General features: G+C 37.2%; 2 protein-coding genes across 2 annotated transcripts in view; one reads left to right on the forward strand and one right to left on the reverse strand.

Moving 5' to 3' along the window:
• The first annotated feature begins 111 nt into the window (after window positions 1-111).
• LOC141444492 (uncharacterized) lies at window positions 112-14,831 on the forward strand. Its single transcript, XM_074110041.1, has 6 exons — window positions 112-130; window positions 6,464-6,545; window positions 10,732-11,302; window positions 13,062-13,207; window positions 14,119-14,290; window positions 14,814-14,831. The coding sequence occupies exons 2-6, from the start codon at window positions 6,472-6,474 to the stop codon at window positions 14,829-14,831; spliced, it is 981 nt and encodes a 326-aa protein (XP_073966142.1). The 5' UTR covers window positions 112-130; window positions 6,464-6,471.
• A 4,164-nt stretch (window positions 14,832-18,995) lies between these two features.
• The window catches only part of LOC141444493 (GTPase Obg-like), a 7,965-nt gene continuing 3,285 nt past the window's right edge, over window positions 18,996-23,675 (reverse strand). Inside the window, exon 3 of the mRNA XM_074110042.1 lies at window positions 18,996-19,000. Within this exon, the coding sequence (XP_073966143.1) occupies window positions 18,996-19,000 (5 nt within the window). The remainder of the gene's footprint in view (window positions 19,001-23,675) is intronic.

Consider the following 23,675-nt stretch of genomic DNA (forward strand, 5'->3'; position numbering starts at 1 on the left):
ATAAACATAGATATGTTTTAATTATTTGCTCATATTACAGGCCACACCCGGTAGGTATATGTACGCTTATGTGTAGCTATAATGCATTGTGTGAGTTAATTTAAAATTTCGGTTCTTTTATCATTTCATTGTAAGTACTCGAAGTGTCTACTCTTGTGTCTGATATCCTGTCAATCATTCAAAGGTTAACTGGAAGAGGTCCCTTTAAGGGATAAGTTCGCCTTTGTACCTCTTATTATCCTGTGTTCTGTTATTTTCATGTGTTTTTATGTACCATAAATAGTTTTACAATACAATACAATACAATAAGCATTATTTAAATTCATCGATTGCTTTGACACGGGTTTTTTAACTCCCGATGCAAAAAGAGGGATGTTATAAGTTTGGTCGCCTGTCTGTGTACCTGTCTATGGCACCGTAGCTCTTAAATGGGTGAACTAATTTGAATGCGGTTTCTTTTAATTTTTTTATTTTTTAGGTTTTCTAGCGATGGTTCTTAGACTTGTTTCATCAAAGTCGATTCAGGCGTTTTTGAGATATTGAACTTTGAAGTTACAAGGTCGGGGGTTTTCCAACCCCTTGTTGGTTATACTTTATTGCCGTTTTGTTTCATCATTGTATAATTAGAAGAGATGCTCTGGGTTATAATATAACCTCCTACCCTGACGCCCAAGTCAAATTTTTGATTATGAACATCAAACTTTATTGAAAATACAAACTGAAATATAGATGCACGGAAAAATCCAGAAAAATAAGACCAGCACTTGGAGTTTCAATTTAGGTTTTACGGTATGACCGTAAAAGTAAAAATTTGGAATTTAAATAAAAAATACAAAAATATTCCAAAAAAACAATCTCAAATCTTGACATTGTACTACCTGGGCCCAATTGCATAACATATTACAAGCTAATAGTATTAGCGATTTTGTATTGAAATTCACTAATACTATTTGCTTGTAATTTGTTATGCAATGAGGGCCTGGTCATTCTACAACCTGGACACCTGGACATTTTACGACTTTGACGTCAGACGCTGGAGGGATCAAACTTTATGTCATTTATGATGATGACAGAGATTGATTTCAAATTACAAAAGTCCTTTATAAATAACTCTGGGCGTTGAAATGGGCATAATAATAAAACTTCATTGTAATATATTTTCTGATAAAACTTTACAATGAATTCTGTAATCAGTTTAATATTTGTTTTTCATTTTGCACAGTAACATAGAATTTTTTGCTGAGATTTAATGTCGCGGCGGCTGGGTACGGCAAAGTTCAGATCAGAATGGAATGGATATTTAAAGTTTGTTACTTCTACGGTGTAAACTAGTATTGCCGTCTCTGTCACGCAATCGACTATTTAGATTCCTAAACTAACCTAACCATTAAAAAGTTGGAAAACCCCCGACTTTTCGCTTCAAAGTTCAATATCTTACAAACGGTTGAACAGATTTTGATGAAACATATCTAAAACTTGCTAGAAAACCTGCTTTTAAATAAAAAACCCGCATTCAAATCGGTCCACCCGTTGAGCTACGGTGCCACAGACAGACACACATAGCGGTCAAACTTATAACACCCCTCTTTTTGCGTCGGGGGTTAAAAATCTAGTTAATCTGTCAGTTAGATTATCAGAAAATATTCGACTTTTGTTTTTTTCTTTTGTCAATTAAACAAAAAATAATGAAGATAATAATAGCCAGTCAAAGTTCGTGTGGCGTCACACCGTGCGACACTAGCACGGCGTGACGTCCGAACGTTGACCCGCTTCAACTTTCTAATTTTTTATTTCATTGACAAAAGAACAAAATACGTTTCAAATAGTTATTTGTGACTGATACATAACGCCTAATTATGTAGGTACAGTCGCATACATCATTTTTCTACATATTACATGTATTATAAGTTTTCTACAATATGTACAGACGGATATACCTACCTATTCGAATACCTTCGAGTTCGAAACAAATGACTGACAGTGATGGTTATAATTTTTTTTTAATTCATAAATAATCTAGGCTTGTGTCGATTTAGATTCTCAAATCGATTGTAATATTCGAGATTCTAAAAATGTATGGAACAATAATATTATTATTGAATGAAATTACAAATCGACTAATTCGACTATCGCAATTTACATGTTTATTTTTTTATAAGATGTTCTTGAATGTAATTAAACTAATTAAAGTGTCGCTTACCGATACTTTAATGTAAACAGTTATTAAGATGAAACCACAGATATGTATTTAAGTTTCTTATCTTAATATAGGTCATTTGCTTGAACATATTGTAGGGAAGTTATGATATGAATGTAGATAAAATTTTATAATAACCACATATTTTGACTAAGGTGCATAGTTTGTGAAGTTAGACTGTAGAGTTAGGGCGTCTAGAGTCAGAAGCTAGGCTCTACATGAGACCCGATAACTTTGAAAGTGCGAGTTTCAATACAATTCATATAAGTATCTGATATTTATGTAAATTATATTATAATGGAATGATGTATTGAATGAATAAATAAACTAAACTAACCTAAACATATTGATGGTCGTTCGTCTTGGCAAAATTTTACATGATAATGTTTTTGATGGGATTTTACATTTCTCCAAGGTTTTATATTTTACCTATAAGGTGTTCCTCGGGTATTCATCAAGTTTCTCACAGATCGTAATATTTACAATGACTGAAATATGTTTATCTCATATACTTTTATGTAGTTCAATTCAAAAAGTCCTCATAAACGAAATAAAGTAGATAAGCAGACCTTTTTAATTTATTAGTCCATTTGGACGAATGGTCCATTATCTTGTCACGCCATATTTAGGACGAAGTGAAAAATTCGAATTTCGTATCTTACAGTTCCGCTGACGATTATACTACTTTAATATGTGAGTGAGAGGGACGGTAGGTATACAATACGCGCCGTCACTTTCCGTGCTTCAGCAGGGCTCCTACGAAAATCGAAACTCGAAGTTCGTGTCGTGCGGTCCCTCTGACACTTATACTATTTAATACGAGAGCGAGAGGGAAGGTACGATACGAACTTCGAGTTTCGAATTTCGTAGCAGCCCTGCAGACGGTCGTGACGGTGCAGTGGCTGCATTTCCACCAAAGATGTACGAGCAATGTGTTTTTAACCCCCGACGCAAAAAGAGGGGTGTTATAAGTTTGACCGCTATGTGTGTCTGTCTGTGGCACCGTAGCTCTTAAACGGGTGAACCGATTTGAATGCGGTTTTTTTATTTGAAAGCAGGTTTCGAGCGATGGTTCTTTGATATGTGCTATTAAAATCGGTTCAGCCGTTTATGGGACATTGAACTTTGAAGTGACAACGTCGGGGTTTTTTTCATGAACCAATAGAAACGCTTCATCCGCATCCGCTCAGCTGTTTCCACCAGAGCTGTGCGATGCGAGGGATAGGTAAATGAAACTTTTCTATTGGTTCATGAAAAAGTAAAACCGACTCCAAAAAAAAAAAAATACTAACTCGAAGTCGGTGCCTCAGCACGAGCCAGCAGGAATGGAACAATAGTCGTCTACCTCACCTATGTACATACTATGGGTTTCAATCCATCCTGCTGGGTCGTGCTGAGACACCGACTTCGAGCTAGTAGGTACCTAGTGCTAGAAAAATATTTTCAAGGGTTTCGTAGTCGGTTCCGTTTATTTTTATTTTTTTGGAGTAGGTTTTACTTTTTTGTTCAAAATTTTCTTTATTTCTCACTTTTTAGTGATTCGTAGCCAAAGTAAATCTCACGATTCCATGAAGCCCAAACACGGCTTAGTTACGCAGTTTTCTATGAGTTAGATCAGTTCGAAAGAATCATTAACTTAAAGCTCCTTCTTAGTCGCTTAAATAATGATCGTTTATAGACGAGTGCGCATTACTTAGCTTTGACGAGTTCCACTGGTCATCTATGGTCTTCTTCATCAGGTCCAGTTTACCAAATGATACTTTCTAAACGTAAATGCTTATCTTAATGCTGAAAATGCCAAAATCGCCATAGGTGTGCCTATAAAATTTGAGGTTTGCCCCCGATTTAACTAGGATCCGGATCCCATCTTCAGATCTTGACTTGGTGTCAATGGGACCACCTCAGAAGAGTACCCTTTCGAATAAAAAAATAATTTGAAAATCGGTCCACAATTGACTGAGTAATGGGCGAACATACGTAAAAAAAAATACAAACATTGGAACATAGAACCTCCTCCTTTTTTGAAGTCGGTTAAAAACACATTCATTACATAAACTTGATTAGGCGTATTATAACAATGGGGTCGGACTTAGTTCCCGATTAAAATACTATTTTGGGCGTTATCTGTGCTGCGGCTTCATCCTGTATTTATATTAGTTTTAGTTTTACCACATTGATGATTGTGGTTGTATTTGGCGTGTTTATTTATTTATTTATTGAATTCGGTACCAATGGAAATTAGCATACATAATATGCACACAATTTTTTATACTAAATAGGTACTAAGGTCGTCTTGCACGAAAAAATAAATCGAGATTTAGTAGTTAATCCAGGCTTAAGCTTGACAGATCCATACAATTTGACACTACTAAACTCACCTCTAAAATCTAAACCGGTGGGTGGAAAAATTTGGAAAAATTCAGGATGTTAGTAAATATATCAAACTTAATACGAAATCCTTAGAAAAATATTACTTAATTTTTTCGTAATGACTACGGAACCCTATCTCGAGCGTGTTCGACACGCTCTTACGCGGTTTTTTATTTGACAAAAGAAAAAAGACATGTCCACTATTTTATGATAATCTTACAGACGGACTATAGTATATTGCACAAAAAGAGCATAAAACGAGCCCTTTTACCCGATACGTTCATAGCCACCCGAGCCGGTACGACAAGGGTGGATAGACACATCGAGGGGAAAATGGATTTAATGGTCAAGTTTTACACACTGCTTTTCACTTATATTGCAAGGAGATGAAATAGCAACAGTGGAAAACCTTTTATTTTTCATGCATGCTTATAATTATAAATTTGCAGTTTTATTTATTCATTTTGATTGATTTTTAGTTTGTATAATAAATTAAAGTTATTCAATACATATTTTTTTTTTTATGTAGCCTGTATTATGTCCCACTGCTGGGCAAAGGCCTCCCCTTTTCTCCGCCACTCTTCCCTGTCCTGGGCATGCACTTGCCAATCGAGCTGAAAAGCGCTCAGGTCGTCCCGCCCCTTATCTCCTCTTGGGTCTGCCTCTGCTCCTATGCCCATCCCTCGGATCCCATTCATTCAATACATATATAGAAACTTTTTTGTTTGTGGCTGTTGACACGTGATTACCTTGGTCTTAGACGAAGATTTTACTTATGCACTCTAGAGCATAAAAAGTCATTATGTCGCCTAGATCTTTAGATAGATAAACACGTCATTATAGGCACTTTACGACCATGAGAAGTAAAAAACATTTTTTTTTAGCCAGAAATCTACCCAATTCCATTAATTTATTGAATCAGGCGTTACTTTGCGAAGGTCTACGAATGCGGAGGTCCATATCAATGAAAATATAAACAATTACTATGCGAACCCGCGACCTTGCGATTATTGTTATCGGCTATGGCTATCGTAAGGTCGGGGGGAGCGAAGGAGCAAAGTTACTATTGTTTCTAATTTCATTGTTAAACTAACTCTTAGATAAATAACTAACTAAACTTATTAGTGGAAAAGGGTAGACTAATATCAGTAACATACAACCTGCTTTGGTAATAATGATAATGAGTCAACTCATTTTGAGTCGCCGTGTGGCGCAAACCGGACTTTTGTATATGTCGGCGGCCGATCGTTAAATCCGCCAGATCACGAAATTCCTAGGCATATCGTGAAATGGTGACCAGGCATATCACGATGTGCCTGAAAAATAATACGGCAGATCGATTAGAGCAACGCATTCGTCGATATTCCTAGCTTTATACTGGGCATATCGTGATATGCCGAAAAAGAGAAAAATTAGGTACGACGAGCGAAGCGAGGAGTGGTTAGTATGAATAGTGACCTCAAAGCACGAACTGAGCGAGCGAAGCGAGCGTGCCGCGGCCACGGCCGGCGAAGTGCCAGAACCAATATGGCGGCGTTTCATGATATGCCTAGGAAATTCATGATCTGCCTATACTGGCCAAATTATGAACTTGCGGCGTTTCATGATATAATGCCTCGGAATTTCATGATCTGCCTAAACGTCACTAGGCAAATCGTTAAACGATGAGTTTTTAACGATATGGCGGATGTCCCTTAGCCAATTCATGAAATGGCGCCATTTCCCGATATGCCTACGAATTTCGTGATCTGGCGGATTGTACGATCGGCCGCCGACATGTATACCAAATGCAGCAGAAATTACGCGAACGACTCAAAAAATTACGCGTCTTGGCTTCACCCTTAAAGGAACTCACTGGTTCAAGTAGATAAACCATGTTTTTTTCTTCTATTCCAGGAGACAGGATGCGCATAAGGGCCGCCGACGGAGGCCTGGGTGCTCCGCAGGTGCCCCTCGGGTTCTGCGCCAGCAGTCCCATGTAAGTTACCAGCGAAGTATCGAAGTTCTTTTTTTATCCGACTGGATGGCAAACGAGCAAGTGGGTCTCCTGATGGTAAGAGATCACCACCGCCCATAAACATCTGCAACACGAGGGGTATTGCAGATGCGTTGCCAACCTAGAGGCCTAAGATGGGATACCTCAAGTGCCATTAATTTCACCGGCTGTCTTACTCTCCACGCCGAAACACAACAGTGCAAGCACTGCTGCTTCACGGCAGGATTAGCGAGCAAGATGGTGGTAGCAATCCGGGCGGACCTTGCACAAGGTCCTACCACCTGCAGTTTCTTACAATAATATCATCATGTCAGCCGTAAGTCGTTCTCTGTTGGACATAGGCCTCGCCCATTATTTTTATCATAAGTATATTCTTTCTAAAATTTTAACATAATTAATCATGTCATATACCGACTCGTATCATAATAATCAGACGATGCAATTTTAAAAGTTGATATAGAAATGCCGACCAAAATTAGATAAGTAATGTTATCAAATACCTTTTTGTTACCAACAGACTTAATCCTTATCTCGAAACAAATCATTTTGTATTCAAGTTCAAGACCGTTTTTAGGTTTCCGGAGCCAAAATGGCAAAAACGAAACCCTTATTATAGTTTCGCCATGTCTGTCTGTCTGTCTGTCCGTCCGCGGCTTTGCTCAGGGACTATCAATGCTAGAAAGCTGTAATTTTGCACGGATATAAAGGTAAAGTATGCCGACAAAATGGTACAATTAAAAGTAAAAAAAAAAATTATGGTACCTCCCATAGACGTAAAGTGGGGGTAATTTTTTTTTATCATCCAACCCTAAAGTGTGGGGTGTCGTTGGATAGGTCTTTTAAAACCATTAGGGGTTTGCTAACACAATTTTTCGATTCAGTGATGTATTTGCGAAATATTCAACTTTAAAGTGCAAATTTTCATTAAAATGGAGCGTCCCCTCCCCTCTAAAATCTAAACCGGTGGGTGGAAAAATTTGAAAAAGTTCAGGATGGTAGTAAGTATATTAAACTTTCAAGGAAAACTATAGCGGCCAAGTTTGCTTGAGAATTATTAGTAGTTTATGAGTAAATAGCAGCCTAAGGTATAAAATATACCTAAACTTGGAAGATTCCGTATAAAATACGAAATCCTTTAGAAAAATATTACTTAATTTTTTCGTAATGGCTACGGAACCCTATTTTTTATTATAGAACAACAGATATTTGTATTATTCATACTAATGAACGGGGATCATACACTTCTGTTGGCGACTGGACGCTTTCATAACACTGATATTTTCAAAGAAGTCTATGACAACGACTACAAATCAACGCACGTTAAAAGAGCTCCTGGCGATATACCTGCGCAGTGAGCGAAATATGGACCAAATTGGTGGCGGAGCAGTGGGGGACGCGGGAGGGGGCGTAGGAGCGCGCGCGGCCGTCACGCCATTCGCTTTTTAGTTGACAGATGCACAAACGTATCCCCTCCACTAGCCACCCAGAGCTCTTTTTACGTGCGTTGACTTGTGCTGTGTTCCGTTGAATTTGGTAACAGCGTTTTATGGCACAGTATAATCACAGTAAATGTATAAATAAATAAATAAATAAATAAATTAAGTATCATGGGACACTTGACACCAATTGACCTAGTCCCAAACTAAGCAAAGCTTGTACTATCGACACTAGGCAACGGATAAACATACTTATATAGATAAATACATACTTAAATACATATTAAACATCCAAGACCCGAGAACAAACATTCGTATTATGCATACAAATATCTGCCCCGGCCGGGATTCGAACCCGGGACCTCAAGCTTCGTAGTCAGGTTCTCTAACCACTTGGCCATCCAGTCGTCAATTCGCGTATAATCAACTAAGGCCATTAAGATTACGTGAAGTATCAAATAAAGGGTCCATTGTTATTCCGTAAACAAAACATGCAAAGTAAAACCAAAGTCCGATTTTGGTAATCTTTTTGTTCTGTTTGATATTTGGGTCAAACATTTTATTACCTAGTGGCTTTGCGTCGTTAAGAAAATTGTGTTGATTTGTTCCTCCTTCACGCTAAAACGGCAGGACCGATTTAGATCATAGATAGCTGGGCGTCTGGAATAACACTTAGGCAATTTTTTTTAATAGTCTATACAGGGTGGCCCATTTATATCGGTCAGTATGGGAAAGTCTGAAACTATACGACATACGAAAAGTTCTTCTTAGGAACCATGACATCGATTTTAATAACAAGAAAAACTGCATTCATGCATTTAAAAAAAACTGTACTCAGCTCGGGAATCGAACCCGGTTGTTTTGAAGAAAAAAAAAACTTACACTATTTCTATTTAGATATCGATTGTGTACGTCTTAAGAAGTAAATGTGTTCATGAAACATTATGTCTAAAATAAATAAAATGCATTATTTTCACATACTTTAATTTATTTTAGTAGGTTTTCGAAGTGTCCACCGTTACAATATTCAACAAATTCTGGCCTGTAAAATTGTCTCTATGGTTGTTTGTACCTCTTTGCTGGTGTCGAAACTTGTTACATACACCACTTTACCTATCATATGGCATTGGCATTGCATTAAACCTTTACGGAAGTTTTGTTATCTGCGATAACACTATCTATTTCTGACTGCAATTGCTAACTTCTATTAATCAAACACTTACAATCAATTGAAAATCCCACTTAAAATAAGTGGTATGTACATAGATACAGAGACGTAATAAACCACATTTGAAAGTGACTGGCACATTTACTTCTTAAGACGTACAATCGATATCTAAATAGAAATAGAGAAATAGTGTAAGTTTTTTTTCACAACAACCGGGTTCGATTCCCGAGCTGAGTACAGGTTTTTTTTAAATGCATGAATGCAGTTTTTCTTGTTATTAAAATCGACGTCATGGTTCCTAAGAAGAAATTTGCGTATGTCGTATAGTTTCAGACTTTCCCATACTGACGATATAAATGGGCCACCCTGTATAGTGTCCCACTGCTGGGCAATGGCCCCCCCTTTCTCCCCCACTCGTCTCTGGCTTCGGCAAAATGTTGCCAGTCCGGCTGGAATCGCTCCAAACCGTCCCGCCACCTTCTTTTAGGCCTACCTCTGGTCCGGTGCCCGTCGCTTGGAACCCAATCAGTGGTGATTTTGGCCCAACGATCCGGATGCATCCGGCAGACATGTCCTGCCCAGTCCCACTTGAGTTTGGCGGTCTTTGTCCCCACATCAACAATTCGGGTTTTGAGCGCAGTTCAGTGTTTCTTATTCTATCGCTCTTCGAACACCTAGGATACTGCGCTCCATAGCCCGCTGGCAAACCTTGAGTCTGGACTTCTGGGACACAGTCAAAGACCAGGTCTGACCACCGTAGGTTAGGATGGGCAGGATGCACATGTCAACGAGCTTGCGTTTTAAGGCTAGTGGAAGTTTACCCTTCATTAGTGTTTTTTGGACCAGTAGTTCCTCCAGGCATTTTCAATACGTTTGTCGACTTCTTTGCCTTGTCTGTTTTCGAAGGAGGCTATCTATATTATTACTTTTAATTTATTTATTATTAAAATACATTTGCACGGCATTACAGTGATAAGCCAATACACCGAGAAACTTACAATTTAAACAATAAGTAAAGGCAGACAAATCACTTATAGATACCTACTGGATTGCCTAGCATCCATCATCTCACAGTATCGCAAACATTCGGAGGCCACATTTGACCACCGCCCCGATTATCCCGATATTCCCACGGGATCGGGATAAAAATCTCGAAATAACAACCACTGGGGTTTAGAATCATGAAATTTGGCACTGTTGATTTTAGTGCAACGTTAAGACTGTTTCCACCAGAGATGTGCGAGGAATATGTTTTTCATGAACCAATAGAAACGCTTCATTTACCTCTCCTCGCTCCGCTCAGCTGTTTCCATTAGAGCTGTGCTGTGCGAGGATAGGTAAATGAAGTTTCTCTATTGGTTCATGAAAAACATATTTCTCGCACATCTCTGGTGGAAACGCAGCTTTAAGAAGACCACTTTATGTTTTTTGTAATTCCCAAGGGTTTTTTTGCTGACGAAGTCACGGGCAGCAGCTCTTTATTAATAATTATCTACGTACTTGAAAGTGCTATTTAAATTAATTCGCAAAGCAGTAAAGTTATAGAAGACTTTTTTTTCTTCAGGTCGGACCGAGGCGAGCCTGCAAGTGTAATCGAGACAGTAAATGAAAATAAAATAAGCCTTACACCAGTTTTATCTCAATTGGAACAAGATTTAAACAGCCCGAGCCATCTACGAATTACAATCAACACCGAAGATAAGAAAATTGAAATTGAACAAGTTAAAGTGATTTTAGTTTACAAAGGCCGTGGTGAACCGGAGTTAGATTCTACTGAAGAATCGAGTTTCAAAACTCAATTACCTCAAATTACTGAGTTTACTATAAAAAATGTCACTGTGGATGGCGTAGAAGATAAAAAAGAAGGAGATGATAAAAACGTAAAAGATTTTGAAGCCGGCGTAGCTTTTGATGTAAGCAATATTTTGGATAAAAGTCAAGTAGAAAAACGTAGTGATGCAGATGATAAGGAGAAAATGAAACATCAAAATGAAGACGCGAAGGAATCTGAAGCAGATGATGCAGAAGAAATACTAATGAGAGAAATTGGAAATTTGTCAATTAATGAAAATGATAACAACTTAGAAGAGATTTCTTCACTGGACGGAATAATCTTGCCTACAGAAGAAGACAAGGTAATAACTATTACAATTACAGCTTATTTTTAACGGGATAAAAAATAACCTATTATTTAATCTGATCTTCGTTGTTCATGCCGTGCCGGATTTTAGAATAGGATAGACCGGGTTAGTATCTATAAGCCCAGATCTCGATTCGACTAGCTATCGATACGACTAAATCGCAATTGGACCAGATATCTATAAGTCCAAATCTCGATTCCACATCTCTTGGGCGTTGTAAAAGACTAGAGACCTGATGTGAGAGCAGCGCCCTCTATTGCAAACCCCGTACTCACTCCAGCACTCCGGTGTGGAATTCGAGGGGAAACCACCTCACCATTTTCCCAGAAGGTCGTCATGATGGTTCAGGTACTGATACTCATCCTACCGACCACCATGAACACGTTGTGACGGGTTTACCTCCACTAGACCTAATATAATTTAATTAGACATACCAACGTTAAATATTATTTTCACTAGCCCTAATGTCATTATTCATTACAGCTAAAATTGTATGTTCGAATTGATAACTAGACCAAAAGTTATGAACGCTAATGTTTACTTGTATGAAACATAAAATGCTCTAATATTACTAAAGCTAATAAGAATTATTCCTCATGATTAATAGACCTAAAATTATGTACCCTAATGCTTATTGGTGTAAACATTAAACGCTAATATTATTAAAATGAATGATATTATTCCTAATGATTTATTAATATAATAATAATTAGCCATAAGGTCTAATCATTGTTTGAATGAAATCTATATGAAAAACAAATACTCAATTAGGTAAATTATACCCACATGGCGACCATGGTCCATGGATTAGGTTAGGTTAGAGTTTTGACAACGTGCGAAGCGCCTTACCAACGCGGAATAGGAGCTCCACGCAGCGGAGCTCCGTCGACATTCATTACGATCGTTATCGTTAGGACAACTCAAAATAGGGGAATCAAGAAACCGGGCATAAGAAAATAACGTAGATTCGGGATGCTAAAGGGCTAATGAATAGCTAGGAAAAATAATATTTTTAGCTCTTTTTAGTTAAGGCTAGTGAAATTAGGTAGTACAACGTAAATTCGGAATGCTCAAATTAGGCCGAATGAATTTGTAGGAAAATAAAAAAATTGGCTTTTTGATTTTAGGTCTAGTGAAAGTAGTGGTGGTGAAAATAGGATTAAAACTTTTCGGGCTACAAGAGGTGAGCCGTTGTGAAGTGTAGCCTTAGAAAAACAATATAATGTATTGATACGGGCGCGCCTAATTTTTCATAAGTTTCGCAAGTCGTAATGTAATGTTTATCAGAATTATGGTTTGTCATAATTATTTCCCTCTGAAACGGTTTTCTGAAAATTTTCCTATATCCTAATCCTATAGAAAATTTTAGGTTAGGTTAGGTTTGTTTTATAAAAATTCTGAACAATTATAAGGTTCAGACACGTTCAGAGAATAATGGGTTATGAACTTATGACAAACAATACATTTCTTTCTTTCATTTCATTTATTTTTTTACAGTATGCTGAGTGGGGTCCACTTTATACTATTCGATGTTATTTTTTTTTTGTTCTCTCCGTCTAATGTATTTTTATGTGTATCGAATATGTGTAAATTAATGTTTCTCTCTCTCTCTCATTTCTGACAAACATTACATTCTGCCTTTCAACAATTACCTGTACAACCCGATATGGACCCATTTGATACGCACCCCGCACCCCGCACCCGCGTGCAATTTCTCTCCATTTTAAATACTTATAAAATGATTGTTTCTCAGGAGCTGTTTAATGCACCATCTCTCCTGCTGGTCTTTGATTATGGTTTAGGCGATTGGATAGTGAAGGAGTTCGGCGAAATTATAATACTAATATACTGTAAGCGAGGAACAAATATCAGCTCCAGTTTCGAAGATATCACAACGATGTAAGTACCTTTAAAAATACCGGCCAAAAGTCGGGCCAGAGGGTTCCCATCAGTGTGGGGTTATTTTAGATTAGGGATGGGGAAACTTTTTCCTTCGTGTGCCAATATACTCGTACTAACGAAATATATGGCGGGCCAAGTTGTTGCATTTTTGACTATTTTATTTACTGAAGTAAAAAATATTGATATGTATTTTCTGAAACACTAATTTATTGTGCAATATTTTCGATTTTCGCTCATCCTGCCCGCGTACGCGAAATTGCGTGATTGTTGTATGCAAGCTGGCCATTGCCAATGAGAATGAAATTTCTAACAATACTAAATCTTCTCTTGATTTTTCTTTGATGGTCGCGGGCCGGAGATGGCCCGCGGGCCGCAGTTTCCCCATCCCTGTTTTAGATGGTTTATTGGCATAGACAGTTAGACATAAAAAAATAAAATTATGATGCGATGATAAACTCTGGTTGGATTTTGGAAGCGGAGTTATATAGAACCAGTCCTAGAGTCTAGGATAAGGAGCGCTTCTCCCCACAAACAAGAGCTTGAAGTATTATACAGAATAACCTAACCTAACCAACAAAAACGGCTGAACCGATTTTGATAAAACATGCCTAAGAACCATCGCTATAAAAACTGCTTTCAATTTAAAAACCGCATTCAAATCGGTCCACCCGCTTAAGAGCTACGGTGCCACAGACAGACACACATAGCGGTCAAACTTATAACACCTCTCTTTTTGCGTCTGGGTCAAAAAGAAAAAAAAAAGACAAACTAAATACTTGCACACATAATAAAATGATTTATGATTTATGTGTGTGCGTGCGTGTGTTAATGTGACAGTGGGTTTTCTCTATCGTAGTATCTTGTCGACAGGGTTACGAGACTTCATTGACCATGACCTTGACGGACAGCTTCAAGCTGCACCAGATGCGGTACAGCCGCAGTCACGCCTGGGAGTGGACGTTCCACTACATCACTGAGGGGGGTTCTGGGGCATTCCGTACGCTGGCTGCCAAGTTCCTCAGCCGGCAAGTGGCTTATGAGTTCTATAACAAGATCAAGGAATGCGTGTTGACTCTGAAGGTACGTATCTTACTGACGGTGGTTGTTCCCATCGGGGGGGGGGGGCATTTTGCCCCCTCTTATACACTAGCGAACTCGGCAGACGTTGTCCTACCCGAAAAAACACTACATTAAGATTATGATAAACCACAGCGCCATCTAGCGGGTCCAATTTATTTAAATGCGTTCTTTAATTTGAGGGGACAGTTTACTGTATCGACGGGATGAACATTAAATGTTCAACAGTTAAAAACCCATGAATGTTTTTGTATGGGAAAATGATTTTCTTTTATTTATTTTTTTCGTCTATTTTACAATGTTTTATACTTTTATCTATTCCGAATTAGAAAAAATCCAAAAACACAAAAATCATAAAACTTGAGTTATTAATGCTGTAACTAACACGACTTTGTTTTACATAATAATATATAGATGTATAAAAATGGTATCCGAATTCCAAAACCTACATACAAAATTGAAAATTCAAATATATTTTTCAAGAAGACATATCCGATCCGCATTGGCGATCTGTTACTCCAAATAGGAATCTACTGGGTTATAAAATGTAGGATTATACGAGGTTATGCCATTACATTATGTTTCTTCCTATTCGCGATTCTGACAATAAATTCCACACCTGAATTTGATCACATGCGTAATGCTTCACAGTCATTATTTCTACGCAATCTTGTTTTTCTTATTCGGATTCTGCACAATCTGAATTCCACACAACTGAATTTAATCAACATACGTAAGATATTCAGTCATTATTTCTACGCAATCTTGTTTCTTCTTATTCGCGTTCTGCACAATATGAATTCACACTGATTTATCAGTCATGCGTTATACTTCACGATTCTGTAATTATTATTTTTTAAATCTCATACATAACGGGAATCGAACCGACAAATTGGGGCGGAGAAAAATTTTTTTTTAATTTCAATCGTCCCTGTTTATCTTTATTTAATTTTATTTAGGCTGCTGCTGCCTTCGGGAAGCTCGTCTCAAAGGTGTTTCCGTTCACATAACTTAAAGCCGCGACCATGATCAATTTTTACCGCGGGAAAGCGACTCAAGCAGTCTGTTTTTTTTTTTTTTATTTATAAACGCGACTAGGAAGAAACAAGTATTATAGAAAATAATAGAATAAAGATAAAAGATAGTATCGTGAAATATAACGATGTGAGTAATTTAAGTTGTGTGGAATTCATATGTGCAGAATCGCGAATAGGAGAGAACAAGATTGCGTAGAATAATGACTGTGATCTTACGTATGTGATTAAATTCAGTTGTGTGAAATTCATATTGTCCAGAATCGCGAATAGGAAGAAACAAGACTGGCGTAGAATAATGATTGTGAAGCATTACGCATGTGATCAATTCAGCTGTGTGGATTTATTTTGTGGAGAATCGCGAATGGAAGAAAACAATAATGGCATAAACCTCGTATAATCCTAAATGTAGTTGTGTTAAATACTTGTGATGTATTCGATATCATTAAATAACATTGTTAATCTGTTCAAAAAAACATACTTACTTAAATACATACCTCGTTTGATTTCTTGCCAGTGGTAGATTGAAAAAATGAAAAAATATTTATTTGCCAATTTTAAAGTAGGTACATTACGTAAGAATTTCCATGGCTAATTAACCTAAAGGTAGGAACTAGAGTTTAACAGCGGTTCTCACACTAGGTCGGGCCTATATCGTGAAAACCCAGTAATTTGACATTCATATGCGAAACCCCTCGAAGGATTACAATTGTTCTGTTTACGCCTTTTGAGGTAGGTACGGAACCCTATAAAATGTTTTTTTTTTTTATATACAGAGCCGGGGCGACGCTCTGAGGCTAACTTGGAGGCGGGTTTTGCTCAGTCGTAGCCAATCAATCAGGCTGATTTCTCGCACCCCTACTCCGACTTTTGGGCCTGGCACAGTACTTCGATCTAAATCAGCAGGTATGTACCTAAGTGCTAAAAACAAATAGTAACGGGGTTGCTTAGCATAACATCTAAAATCAAATGTCATAAGCTTGATACCATAGGTACGTCCAGAATGTACAAAATGAATAAATATTATTTTTGTCATAAACTTGATACATACGTTGTAGAATGTCGAAAGCCTAAATGACCTAAACGAACTTATGACATTTGACTTGAGATGTTAAGAGCGTGCAAACGAAAAATTGCCCATTCAGCGATTTTGAGGTTTTTCAAATGCCTTATTAATGTCTAAATGCTTACGTTTTTTAAGGAAAAACTAATGTAACATATAGATAAACTCTTACTCTGATGTATAGCGGTGATTTCCATTTATTTCCGTCAGCGATTTTTTTTTTGCCAAATCATTTTGTTAGTGAGGTTTTACAAAAATACGCGTCAGAGCTGTCTTTCATGTGAAATATTTCCATTATAACCCACCACAAACAGTGTAACTTTAAGATTTTATAATAGGAAATATAGTCTTTTAAGACATAGGGTCATCATATGTATCAAAATATTAGTTATTATTATTCAAATACCATTCTTCAAAAGGTCTAAATCGGTCTACTTCATCATTTTTTATCTCATTTGTTGTGATGTATTTGCCAATAAAACAATTTTATTATAAATCTACAGGAAATGTTTAGTCTGTAATATTTTTTTCAGCGCTTAATAATAGCTCATTTAATTTTGTCAATTTTCTAAACTTGGGTCCTAAATCGATTATTAGTTACGACTCAGAAAGCGCCGGGCTCTCCCAAGGAACGGACGTATCGCTCTGCGCTCTCCGCAAGGTTATCAACCTTTACTGCAAACACCCGATAGTTATAGCGTGTCCGCAATTGCTTGATACTTGATAAGTAATTTTACATGTTCAAATTAAATGTTTTAAATTTTCGCAATTTTCACTCAAACTAATACGGGTAGATGCGTTTTACATTTCACAAGCATTTATTTAACTTGCCATATTAGTATGTATGTTAGTATGTAGTGTGTAAGTATTAACTAAATTTGACCCACTTCCCGATTTTTGATTGAGATGAAACTTTGCGTGCATGTGTGAATAAAATGACAATGTAATATTATTATTATGACATGAAGCTGATCTGATGATGGAGCTGGAAGGTAACCACAAGAACTCTGTAATAAAACGACATAACCCCATCGAGTTTGGACTCATTAGATTTGTCTTGACGAGTCCTAGGTGGTAACCAGGACAAAGGTACAGTCAGCAAAAATATTGTATTAAAAAAAAAAAATGTAACTAAAAGTTATTAAAGCTTTTATTTAACTTGCCCTGTTAGTATGTTTGTTAGTATGATAGTGAGTATGATATAAAAGTAAATAAAATCTTGTTGTACAGTAAAAATGTTATATTCTTAGATATGGGCAATAAACAAAAATCATTTGGAATGAAAAAACACAGTACTGGTAACACAGTATGAGCTGCTTAGAAAAGGTTATTCATCATTATTAATTACCATTACTGTAAATCCAAGATAGAAACTAGTTCCATAAATATATTTTTTTGTTAAATTCACTCCAAATCGGAATTAAGGTTACTGTAAAATTACTGTTTTTGGTTTTACATTCAGGATCAATAATAAATACGATTTGTGTTAAATTTAATTCAATTCGGATTTATGATAACATTACTTTCTTGATTTTAAGATTGCTTTTAGTTTCAGACGGAAAATAGAACAGGCTGAAATGTCGAATATACTCATGAGATTTCTATAAGTCCCAATATGTAAAATGTATGATGCATTTTCAACTTTAAAAAAATTAGATTTTGCCACAATTTTATTCAGTAATAATACTTTTGTCTAGTTTGCACAGTATTTTATTAGGTACCTACCAAGTGAAATCATATAAAATGAAGATTATTGTTTATTAAACATTCCAGGATACTACTCAGTTTTGATAGACTGTCTCCGAACATGTACGCTAAACGCATGTACGCATGTATGCTAATGAAATTCCTGTTACTAAAATGTCATTGGACTCCGTAGTCCATTAAATTAGATCTACTCCCAGAGAAGTCGACTCCATCTGATCTACGGACTCCATCTTAAAACCCTCGCTTCGCTCGGGAGTTAAATCTGGAGTCCTTCGTTACGCTCAGGATTCATACGTACGTGACATAATAAAGTGCTTTATCCCCGTAGTGGTACAATCTACTAATAGTATTTTATGCAATTGTTACATAAAGAGGGTCTTGAAACCATAGTGTGGGTTAAGGATACCAGCGAAAGTGAATATCTTTATAGCATCACACGAGTGTTTTAAAGCCTAATTATGTAAAATTTTCATACAATATTTTATATACACACATTATCGCCGAAATATAATATATATATCGGGGATTTCGGAATTGCTCGTTTAAAGGTATTAGATGAAAATAATTATGACAATGATGATGAAATATTCATTTATTTACTAAGTATTACGTGCCTCACACAGTATACCATCATATGCGTGAGAAACATTGAAACTAAATATTTTGCGCGCACTGAAAAATAAATTTTTATTGCCAGCTTTTTTAACTGACTGTAATTTTTATGCCATCTAGGGCCAAAGTACTTGTCAAGACGAATCAAACAAGCCCAAAGTCGATGTGGTTATATAGATTTATTACAGATTCCTACGGCCACCTTCCAGCTCCATCATCAGATCAGGCTTCATAAAATCATAATAATATACTGCATTGTCATTTGATTTACACACGTATGTAAAATTTTAACTTAATCTGAAAACGCATATTTAGTCAAGTTTAGCTTTCCAAAATTTATCGATACCTACTAATAACTAACATACTAACAGGGCAAGATAAGTAAAAAGCTTGTAAGTAATAAAATAAATTATTATGTTAAGGAATAAAAATATTTATTCAAACAATTTTACTACGACGGAAAATGTACAACGATCAAGATGTGTTTAATGTTTCGGCAACGCTCGCATCGTACGCACACAGCAAACCGCTGTAGTGTGCGGGCGAAACACGGGCCGCGGGAAGGAGATCGCGCCAGTGACGAGTTGGGACAAAATGTTTGCGCGCTCTTAAGCTACGTAACCAATTTTATTGGCTAAGTAAATTTAAAAAGGGCCCATACATGGTAAGATTAATCGCCTCGACCAATCGGACGAAAATCGTGGCGATCGGTCGCTTCGAAATTGTCAGCTGTACACGAAGCAATTGATCGTCACGATCGGTCATTTAATCATATGAATGAAACGGAACAATAAAGTCAACAAGTTCATCAGTCGGGCCCATTCAAATCATGACCAGCTCAAAAATTCTTGGTAATGGGTCCCGACTGTTGAATTTTAAATTAGCTTAAGATTGGTTTTTTGGAATCTTTTTGTATTTTTATTTCAATTCCAAATTTTTACTTTTACGGTCATCCCGTAAAACCGAAATTGAAAATACAGGCATAGATGTCGCTAGCGTCGCTGCTTAAGTGACTAAGTAAGCAACACAAGCTGAGATATAAGGTGCATAGGGAAATTCGTGTCGGTACCGTTGACCCATCAGTGGTGTAGCGTATAGCACGCGGTACAGATTACCGAGGACCTGGGTTCGATTCCCAGTGATGGTCTTAATTTTCTGTTTTTTCTGTGCATCTATATTTCAGTTTGTATTTCAATTTAAATTAGCTACTTGACAAATATCTACCACTAGGTTATTTTTATCCTTTTAGTTTGTAAGGCAGTCGGGTTTTTGTTAGCTTAAATTTAATGTTTCTTTTAGTTTATAGACTAATTATTTTTATGTTATTTTCAGACATATGCGAGCGACCGTCATCGTATTGGCTCATACTGGATTTCACCAATGTAAGTAGCTTATTGTAGAAGAAGCTCGTACTTGTACATTGACGATATTATACAACTCCGGCCAATATAATATTTAGATTTGAGCTCTTTTAACTTTTTGTGAGAATTTATAACCTCCTGAGCCGTCGCATAATATAAAGGACCGATTGACACTATGAATACGGCGGATACACATTGTTCATTGAATAGAGAATAATAAAATAATGACCAAATAACAAAGCTGGTGGACCAGGTCAAGGTTTTTAAGTAATACGTCTGTTAAACAAGTTAAGACTCAGGTGCCAGGAGGATAAGTATGTAAAGGGTAAGGGTAGAAGTACCATTTGTGGCCACTGTACCGTTTATGGCCATTTATTGCTTGAATATACGTTTGAAATAAATATATATTGTATAGTAATCATCCCAGCCTTTATACGTCCCACTGCTGGGCACAGGCCTCCTCTCAGAACAAGAGGGCTTGGGCCACAGTCCCCACGCGGGCCCAGTGCGTATTGGGAACTTCGCACGCACCATTGAATCGCTTCGCAGGTTCGTGTAGGTTTCCTCACGATGTTTTCGTTCACCGCAAAGCTCGTGGTAAATTTCAAATGTAATTCCGCACATGAATTTCGTTAAACTCAGAGGTGCGAGCCGGGGTTTGAACCCACGACCCTCTGCTTGAGAGGCTATAGGTCAAACTACTAGGCCACCACGGCTTCATATGTTATATGTATAGTAATAAAACATTACAAACTTTATTCGTATCAGTGTAAACTTTTGAAAACTCACTAAACATATCGTTTCAATACTAGGTATAACTTTTTATATAATATATATGTACTTCTTAGGTAAGTACTTCAAATGTCAACTGTGCAAAAACGGTGCTAGGTGGCCAAAAACGGTACTTCTACCCTACTACAATTACAACACATACCCTAACTAGCCCCCCAACACCTTAGGAATAACCTAACCTAACCAACAAAAAGCTATAAAACCCCGACTTTGTCACTTCAAAGTTCAATATCTCAAAAACGGCCGAAAATCGATTTTGAAAAACATGTCTAAGAACCATTGCTAGAAAACCTGCTATCAAATAAAAAAAACCGCATTCAAATAGGTCCACCCGTTTAAGAGCTACGGTGCCACAGACTGACAGACAGGCACACACACAGACACACATAGCGGTCAAACTTATAACACCCCGATTTTTGCGTAGGGGGTTAAAAACCCCCGAATTATCATTTCAAAAGTTCACGTAACAAAATAACATATTTACATCGATAGTGGTGAAGCCGTGGTGGCCTAGTGGTTTGACCTATCGCCTCTCAAGCAGAGGGTCGTGGGTTCAAACCCCGGCTCGCACCTCTGTGTTTTTCGAAATTCATGTACGGAATTACATTTGAAATTTACCACGAGCTTTGCGGTGAAGGAAAACATCGTGAGGAAACCTGCACAAACCTGCGAAGCAATTCAATGGTGCGTGTGAAGTTCCAATCCGCACTGGGCCCGCGTGGGAACTACGGCCCAAGCCTCTTGTTCTGAGAGGAGGCCTGTGCCCAGCAGTGGGACGTATATAGGCTGAGATGATGATGATGACATCGATAGTAACGATAGAGCTATATTTCCAAAAAAATAATTGAAATAACATGATATTATGACATTTAAGATACTCAAAAAACTGTTTACGGTTTTGTGCTAGGCTAGTGCTGACGGCAGAAACATGCAGTAGGTAATATTCCTATTATGCTAGCCATATTGTGTCGACACCACCTCCACCACCTGACAACATCGTGAGAGTTGCGGGAAACCGGTGGATGGAAGTGGCGAATTGTCGTTCATTGTAACGTTCTAAGGGGAGGCCTTTGTCAGCAGTGGACGTCTTCCAGCTGATGATGATGGTGATATTGTGTCCCTTACTTCTAAATTTCAACAGTTATTTATATGTCTTCGTATTTTTCTATTACAGCTCATCTAAATCCAGGAAAATTAGAAGAAACTCAAGCAACAATGAAACGGGATCTACTCCAGAAGACTATCGATTAAAAAGAACACGACCTTGTATAACTCCACTGTTTAACGATCAAAGTAACTCTGCAGAAGACACTAAAGTGTCTCTTGTCTACAAGTGCCACGCTTGTGGACTCTGTTTCGATCGGCCAGAGATTCTATTGGACATACATTTGAGCAAATGCTCCCCTGATATGAAAATTGTGAAGACCAAATGTGCTTGCGGCTTAGTTTTTGATCAATACAACTTCACCCATCATTGTCAAGTGCATCGGCAATATACAGCTCTTGATGTGAAGAAAATAGTTGTAAGAGACGAAAAGAATTTAGATGTTAGTGGCATGAAGGAAGTGTTCATGGAGGAAATGGGTGACTATGAAACAACCGGTGAAGATTCAGTAAGAAATGATCAAAGTAACGAAACGATTGCAATGAATAAGTGTGAAATGGAGGCTAAAGTAGCCAACAAGAAAGTGACTACAAATGTTTTGGCAGTACGAAAAGCTCATCGTGTTTTTGTATGCCAGTGTCGACTATGCTTCGATCGGGCGGAGTTTTTCGTAAAACATTTGAGCAAGTGCTCTCTTGAAACGAAAGTTGTGAAGACTACTTGCATTTGTGATTTAGTTTTTGACAAATATAATTTTGCCTACCATTGCGCAGTACATCGTCAAGCTACTATGCTGAACGTAAAGTACATTGTTGTCCGTGATGAAGGAATTCTTGATATAAGCGGAATGATACAGGAGTTCGTTGAAGATGATGAAATAAACGTCACAGAAAACATAAAAGCAGCGTTTATGAAAACCGTAGATCAAAGTTTGGTTTTTAATCCTGTGCCAAAATATAATATTACACAAAATGTTGACGAAGAAAAAATTAACAACCATGAAATCATATGCACCACAGAAGAATATAATAATGCTGAAAAGGAAGATAAAGCGAAGTATGTAATTGCTGAAAATCAAAATACACTGCACGAAATCCATAGCTCAAATGAAGAAATTATTGGGTCCCAAGAAAATAACACAGACAGGAGTCAAGCAGTATCATCCAATGCACTAAAAGAAGTTATTGTATCCACTAAATCAATGAACAAGGAACATTTTGAAGTACATGATGAATTGACCAAGAAAAATGATGCTGATATGGGCCCGTCTCATATTGATAAAAAAGTTGGCAAAACTATTTTAACCACTGAAGAACAACAACATCGCAACAGTGACACCGACGTTATCGAGCCTGAAAAGAAGATTAGTTATATAACTGAAAAAACACCGGCTGAAGATGAAAACCTTGAAAATATCACGAATGAAAATAAACACGAAGAAAAAATTACACACGATAAAATAGTCACTACCGCAGTCAACACAATAGATCACAGCCCAGACACCGAAGGAAAAGAAATAGTCAATTCGATTATAAATGCTCAGAAAATCAATGTAACCATAAACAATTCAATTGATAACAAAGATACTAAACATTTGATCGAAGAAAATAAAACAAATGAGATTCAAGAGCCATTTAACAATGCAGTAAAAGAAATTAAAGTCACAATCGAAACAGATGACGAGAAAATTTGTAATATTCCTAATAATTCTGAA

The sequence above is a fragment of the Choristoneura fumiferana genome, chromosome 30 (genome assembly GCF_025370935.1).
Source record: "Choristoneura fumiferana chromosome 30, NRCan_CFum_1, whole genome shotgun sequence".
Classification (NCBI taxonomy): domain Eukaryota; kingdom Metazoa; phylum Arthropoda; class Insecta; order Lepidoptera; family Tortricidae; genus Choristoneura; species Choristoneura fumiferana.